The 8134-nt window shown below is 34.9% G+C and overlaps 1 protein-coding gene across 1 annotated transcript in view; it reads left to right on the forward strand.

Moving 5' to 3' along the window:
• LOC106882179 (adhesion G-protein coupled receptor G6) overlaps positions 1-8134 on the forward strand; it is a 56403-nt gene that overhangs the window by 31323 nt on the left and 16946 nt on the right. The window contains exons 6-7 of the mRNA XM_014932766.2: positions 1734-1883; positions 5883-5995. Of these exons, the coding sequence (XP_014788252.2) occupies positions 1734-1883; positions 5883-5995 (263 nt within the window). The remainder of the gene's footprint in view (positions 1-1733; positions 1884-5882; positions 5996-8134) is intronic.

Below are 8134 nucleotides of genomic sequence, written 5' to 3' on the forward strand. Positions count from 1 at the left end.
GGTTGGCGTTAGGAAGGGCATCCAGCTGTAGAAACTCTGCCAAATTAGATTGGAGCCTGGTGTTGCCATCCGGTTTCACCAGTCCTCAGTCAAACCATCCAACCCATGCTAGCATGGAAGGCGGACGTTAAACGATGATGATGATGATGATGATGATGATTGTACTATAAAATATGAATTATAAATAACCTTCAATTACAATAGGAATTATTATCTCTTGGAGCTTTTTCAAAAACCACAGCTTGCATTACCCACTATTACTGTCTTTGTGGTAAGCGTTATAACTTAGTATATGTTTATAATGGTGGAAGTATTTTTTTCAAAATTCCAAGAAAATGTTTCGGGTTAACTGTTTTATTTTAGTATCACTAGTATATTGGTTTTGTACATTTGTATATTGCCTATTTTGATGGTGACTGGTGGCTGTGTATTTTCAGTGTGAATGTCTTTGGATTTCCATGCAGTACTCACTGCTGTTCTTCATCTTCATGCCATTTCTGATCCAGTTGACTTAACATGAAACACATTCCAGCCGTGAACATCATACCATTTTATATTTCATAAAATATTTCTAGAACTACATCATCCAACGCTTCCTTCTTCTATTGTTATGGTGATAGAATGAAAATTATGAGAAAATACATAGATTTATAAATGATATGGAATGGTCACTTAACCCACATCACAAACAGTGATGTGGGAGGCAGGTCAATAACAACCAAACATTGAAGACCATAGTCTGTGCTGATGTTTTGTTAGTTAAACTAACAATAACACATTATAATTACATGCATTTTAATTACAAAGTAAGTTCATTAATTTATTGTAACTAGTGGGACTCATTAATATTTCACAGAATTAATGGTAAACCTATCAGGTTATTTCTGAAAACTTTATCCAAAAACTTGGAAGTGTGGCCTGTTTTGTATCTCTATGGAAAGACAGTTGCTCATCTGCTACTCATTGAAAAGTGAAAGGAATTGAAATATGATGATTACTTAATGCACTTATATACACTTTAAATACTTTATGCACAATTTTATAGACTTAGTATACAGCACTCATAAATAATATTCACTCATATTTTTCCATTTTTCCCATAAAAAAAATATCCTGCACATACGATACAATTTTTTATTAATTGCCTATATTTGCCATGTATATAAGCATGAATATTTCCCAGAATTGCATTTATGTGCATGCGTTAAGTGATAGGTGATATAAAAAAAATCCTGGTTCAATCAAAAATATACACTTTTCACGATCCAGTCTCCACCATCACAACCACCATCATCATCATCTTCTCTCTCTCTTTCCCCCTCTCTCTCTCTCTCTCTCCCCCCCCTCTCTCTCCTCTCTTTCTCCCTCTCTCTCTCACTGCCTTTCTTTAACCTCAACATCAGAACATCACCCCTCTGCAAAAATTATACCTTCAACTAAATGTTTTAACCATATAATAAATATTATGTTCCCCAACTTCATGTCATGGATGCTTCTCCCTCTTTCTTTGCCTTATCCTATTTTTCTCTCTCCTTTTTCTCCTCTCTTTCCTTTCATGAAAGCATTATAATTACATTTCCTCTACCTCATCATGGACGCTTCTCTCTCCCTCTTTTCCTCTATCTCTCTTTTCGTTCTCCCACTTTTTCTCTAGTCTCGTGAAAGTGTTACTGACAGGCTAAGTAATGCAATGACAAGCAGAATTATTACAAGATTTTGATTTTTTTTTTCAGAATGCCACCAACCCACGGTGTGTTTATTGGGATGAATCACCTGGACAGGAACCCAAATGGTCATCAAAAGGCTGTGATGTATTCAGATATGTACCTGGAAAGAAAGTAGTTTGTTCTTGTAACCATCTTACAAGTTTTGCCCTGCTAATGGTTGGTAACATTATGGCATCTTGTTAATTACCTGTAATTTGGCAGTAATGTCTATGCATTAATAATTTCAAAGAAGTCTAACTAACACATCTACTGGACTTTGTGTTGAATATTTGAGTAAATATGTGAAGTCGATATATTGTAAGAAGTCACAGTTGCTCTTGTTGTTATTGCTGTCACTTAAAAATTTAAACTAATGATGGTGTCGTTTTGATGTACCAAACTACCATCCCTAATGAAATGCATGAGTATTCCTTCTTCCTTGATATAAAAGGGATGGAAACAGAAAGTCATTTACCCTAGTTTTAAAGTTTATCATGTTGAAACCATCTGAATGGTATTGTAACTTATAAAGACATATTTAATATATATTATATCTCCATAGCACATAAAACATGTTTGCAACTCAGATGTTAAATCTTTGATCTCCTCATGATTCTCTTCCAAGATCTTTCTACCCATTTGTGGTATTTCTCTAGCAGAGGCTGTCATGTCAATAATACATGTATATCCAGTACCTGTTATATGACAACACTGCTACCTGCAACAATAAAACATACTCCTATCTATGGTAAATAGTTTAGCCTAAAGGAATGATTGAACAAATTCAGTATGTTAGTTCACTCCATCAGTAACTTGATATCACAAGGTTGGAGATTAAATAGCCAGGACACTGATGTTGTTCCAGTCATTATCAGTATTGTTAGGAATTTAGTAGAAAGTGGGTTATACATCTTTAGATTGTATACCTGACTTTCTACTATAAAATTAAAGAAATAGACGGAACGCTGAACTCCAGACTAAACAACTTAAACAACATTTATTTACTTGGTAAAACATGCAAATCTTTAGTTATACATCTTTAGAGGTGAGAATAACGAGCTGTCGAGTGTAAGACCGAAAGATGTAGAGACAGCTCTAAACACACGTCCATGCTCAATCGCTGGCCAGCGAGAAAGAGAATGAATTGAGCGGGAAACGCTTGCTTGTTTAATTCTACGCATGCATAAGACTACGCATGCGTAAGACTACACATGCGCAGGCGTTACTACAGGAACATTACTGAATCAATTTGCTTCTTGTCTTTGTTATTATTTTCATCTCTGTTAGCTTTGTTACCAAAGTAATTTTAATTGTGCATTTATTTCTGCATCTAAACATTCATTGATCACATTGACCCAAATTGAGCTGAACAATCTCTCAACAAGGCTGTCATTCATATCTTGTTATGAATGACAATCTCTAGTAACCCATGACCAAAACATCTCTGAAATAAACTATTTCCTCACTCTCCACTAATTGTTAAATATTCTTTAAAAAAAAACTTATAGCACCAAGATGTTATGACAGTATCAAGAATTATCTTCATTTTCCTAGTGTTAAGTGAATGAGAAAGAAATAAGTACTTTCTGCACACATCATCAGTCTATCTCAGTTAAGAGATGGTTTAAGTGTAGCAGCTCTTGAATCAACTGTACTGATAAAATATACTAAGACATACCTTCAGTGAATTTGAACTCAAGAACTGGTGTCACATTCTACCGCTACATCTCATATATACATTACTACCAGCTAAACCCGGTTTCACCCGGTCTGTTTGGATGATGTGGCTGTGATTGTTTTTGGTTAGGCATAATCTATAACAGCGTTTCTGATCATTTCGTGTTCCATTTCGATTGGAGCCTCCAGCTGTATGAAGATTTCATCCCCTCCTGTCAGAAAATGGTTTCAGGAGTTGTGAATAAAAAATTTGTATGTAGTCTGTTTGTGAGAGCTATTCTATTGGACATCTGTCTAATCATTAAAAGATTTATTTAATTATGAACATAGAAAGAAATTATACATTAATCGCAATTTTTGTAAGCAGTTTTATCCGTAAAAATTCTATTTGCAGAGAGCAGAAATTGAAAGATACATGAAATGGACGTGCATGTGTGTGTGGGGGGGGAGGGGGGTATGTGAAAGAGAAGAAAAGTGAAGAGAAAAGCTAAGTGAACTATGGAATAAGTAATTGTTATATGCTTATAGAAAAACAATTTATATTATAGAAATTGATACATACCTATTGCTTTCAACACGTGTATAATCATAGAGAAACTGAAAGGCATGAAGTGTCCGTTTGTGTGTGTATTTTTGCATTTAGCAGGAGCTGGTTTGTGTTTTATCACTCAATCAATGGCCGGACGGAAAGGCAATCTTTTGAAGTGGGCGGCGAATGAAGAGACATGGACAGTTTGACTGAACTTCATTTGAAGCTGTGGTGAGAGGGGAGAATTGATGTTGTGCGTGCGTATGTCTGTGTGTGAGAGTGTGTATGTTTGATGGGGTGTGCACGACAGAGAGAGTAATGTTGATAGTGTATGTGTATATGAGAGAGAGAGAGAGATAACTGAAATTTATCATTCAGTTTATTTATTTATTAATATGTACATATGTATGAATGGCTCCAGTGACACACACTCACATACACGCACGCACACAGGTTGTTTTAATCGATTTTCTCTGTAAGTATGGGGGCTAGGAAAAATAGAAAGCACGTTCTAATCTATGCACCCGTCTCCACATGTGTGCCATTTTTCACACGAATCTACCCAGCCATTTGGCCGTGAACCTCAAGATAAGAAAGAATACAACGGTCGGCCAACTTCCACCGGGTCTGTTTGGACGTCTGTCTAATCATTAAAAGATTTATTTACTTATGAACATAGAAAGAAATTATACATTAATCGCAATTTTTGTAAGCAGTTTTATCCGTAAAAATTTTAAAAGAAAGTGTAATTGCATGTGAGATCATGGTAGAAAATTTTTACGATAGTTGATTTATGGAAAAGATTATGTTAAATGTTTGAAATGCAAATCTGTGAATGAAAAATAAGTTCAGACCTCTACATGGTAGGTAGACTTGGTAGAAATAGCAACCAAATCTCCCTCAAAACACCCTACTGTATTAATGCGAGAATTCTGTGTACTATGTTAAGAAGTTGACGAAGCTGTAAGAATTAATGGGAAAATTGTATGTAAGAATTAATAGCAGACGTATCCAATTTAACAAAAGTGAAGAGAAAAGCTAAGTGAACTATGGAATAAGTAATTGTTATATGCTTATAGAAAGACAATTTATTTTATAGAATTTGATACATACCTGTTGAAGATTAAAATGTATGTAAGAGCTATTGTTTTCGATGCGTGTATAATCATAGAGAAACTGAGACATGAAATGTCCGTTTGTGTGTGTATTTTTGGTGGGATTTTTGCATTTAGCAGGAGTTGGTTTGTGTTTTATCTCTCGATCAATGGCCAGACAAGTGAAAAGGGAAGGCGATCTTTTCAAGTGGGCGTCGAATGAAGAGACATGGACAGTTTTATGACTGAACTTCTTTCGAAGTTGTGGTGAGAGGGGAGAATTGATGTGCATGCGTATGTCTGTGTGTGTTTGAGTGAGTATGTTTGATGGGGTGTGCGCGACAGAGAGAGTAATGTTGATGGTGTATGTGTATATGAGAGAGAGAGAGAGATAACTGAAATTTATCATTCAGTTTATTTATGTATGAATGGCTTCAGTGACACACACTCACATACACGCACGCAGGTTGTTTTAATCGATTTTCTCTGTAAATATGGGGCCTAGGAAAAATAGAAAGCACGTTCCAATCTATACACCCGTCTCCACATGTGTGCCATTTTTCACGTGAATCCACCCAGCCGTTTGGCCGTGAACCTCAAGACAAGAAAGAATACTTATATTATAGATGAAGATAATGAAACTTCATACTAGAACTATTGAACATCCAACAGAAGGTAGCCCACTAATACATAGTATCTAATGCAGCTTAGGGTTACCTAAGATTAGGTTAATCCTATCCCTAATGCAGCTTACTGTAGTCCTCACCTTCAACATCAACATTATATATACACATATATAACACATATATAAATATTGACTAACATAGAAAAAGGGATGGGAAGGAGAAGCTAATATGTTTTTTTTTTCTATTGCAGGATATCTATGAGACCAACATAACTAATCCGTTCTTGTCTATGATATCTTACATTGGCTGTGGAATATCGGCTGTCTTTCTCATTCTTACAATATTAATTCATGTTTGTTTCAAGTAAGCATTTCAATTTCTATATTTAAATACAAAGAAACAGCAACGATCAGTATGTGGAATTGTCACAGCTCAGTAAGATTGGTGAGGAAAGAATTTCAGAATGTTGTCATTCTGATGAGAATTGAATGAACAAGTATTTTAGTGTAGGTTTTGTAAGTAACACAGTAAGGATGACATAAGAAAGAAAGAGGGGTGGGAGATCTATACTGTGTGTTTAAGTAAAGTTAGTTTATAGCTTGTTAATTCAGAAAAAATATAGTAGTGACTCTTTCTCTACTATTACTGCTATGTCAATCTTTGTCTTTTTCATACGATATGTCTGGGAGCATATTGTAATGTGTTAGTAAGTTAATACTTGCCATGCAGTCAAACAAACTTCTTTTAGGTGTGGTCGACAATATGTGTGTGTGTGTGTGTATGTATAAGTGTATGTACAAGAGTAAAACAATCATTAGTGACTAATGACCAGGCAGGTGGAAAGAAAGGGTTGTGAGGATGTTCTAGAAATAAAGAAAAGCACTGGAGAAGCCTCGTGACAGTATGGCTTGATTTTAGGAAAGCATTCTTCTCTATTCCCCACTCACGGCTGTTGATGTATCTGCACTTGGTGAAAATACCTGCTACCTTAGTTGCTGCTATTGAGGGGTTGACAAAGACCTGAACAACAATTCCCACACATACAATTGAAAGCAGAGCAACCATCTCTGAGGTTATAAATATTTCAAAGAGTATATTCCAAAGACAGTCATTCTGTAAATCTGTTCGTTTTGACATTAAAACCATTACCATTTTTGCTACAAAAACCTAATGGCTGCATATTAACTTCTACAACTGCTTGAGATACCAGAATAACTCATAAGTTTCTTTGCGGCTTTATGCTTAGAATGTTATCAACATAGGAAAACATCTAGAGTTAAGAACTATTTCAATTGCGATATGAATGGAATTTGGCCAAAAGTAATATTCGTATTTGATTGTTGAACACAAAAAAACAGTTCTTTAAACCCAAAACCTGGGCATTAACAGTCTCTCTAGATCTGCTAATAACACCTTGGCATTGATGAAAGCATTGTATGAAGGTGCTGTGAAAAAAGATAGAGTTAACTAAGAATATTATACCAGACTTAAATATATGGCTGCTGGAAGTCCCCTCTTGCAGCAAAATAATATTGCACAATTTATCTATTGGCTAGAAATCTTGAAATAAAACTGAATAATGACATACATACGTACACACATGCATATTGGAATATTCCCATCAAAATTTCTGTCAAATGTAAGCATAACAGGCCAGATATTGTTTGGGACAGAGGGGTAAAGGTATGTGCCATCATAGAGCTTAGCTGCCCTGCAGATATATAAATATCTCTTTGAAAATCAAATAAAAAGAGAATATCTATGGACAACTGCTTTGATACCTCCAGCTTCTATATCCAGACTATGAGTTCATATTCCTATCAATAATTAGATCGCTAGATTTTGTTAGTAAATGCTTAAAGGAGAATCTGGATAAACTGGGATTTTCAGAAAGAGAAATTGACCTGGCTGATTCATACATTACAAGTCCAATCTGTGAGTGGAATAGTAAAAATATGCAAGACTTTTCTCAAGTTCCAAATGTGAATTTGTCTGTATTAACTACATCCCAAAGATGGAGCCTTGTCTCTTTGATGGAAACTGGCTCCCTCTTCAGTGGAAGATTTATAATAATTAAAAAACAGAAGTGACATACATACATACATACATACATACATACATATGTAGTCAATTCAATGAAGAAACAATTAAAAAAAATGAATAAAAAAAGAAAAAGAAAAAAAACGAACGTAAGGATGTTCACAAGAATTATATTAGCTTGATGCTCAGTGGAAAGAGAGAGTTTTTAATGTTTCAAGCATAGCACTTCATCAGAAAGGAGAAAGGGAAAAGTCCAAAAGAAGGCAAAGAAAAATATATATATATTGTATATCACACTCAAGCTGCTGTATTTAATTAATCTGCATATTTGCCTCTATATATAATTATGATCAAGGGTGCTGAATGACACCTATATTGCAAGAAAGAAGAGTTAAAACTCTTAATGCTGCATGAGGCACACAATGTATATATATATATATATATATATATATATATATACAC

Source organism: Octopus bimaculoides, unplaced genomic scaffold (genome assembly GCF_001194135.2).
Source record: "Octopus bimaculoides isolate UCB-OBI-ISO-001 unplaced genomic scaffold, ASM119413v2 Scaffold_193896, whole genome shotgun sequence".
Classification (NCBI taxonomy): Eukaryota; Metazoa; Mollusca; class Cephalopoda; order Octopoda; family Octopodidae; genus Octopus; species Octopus bimaculoides.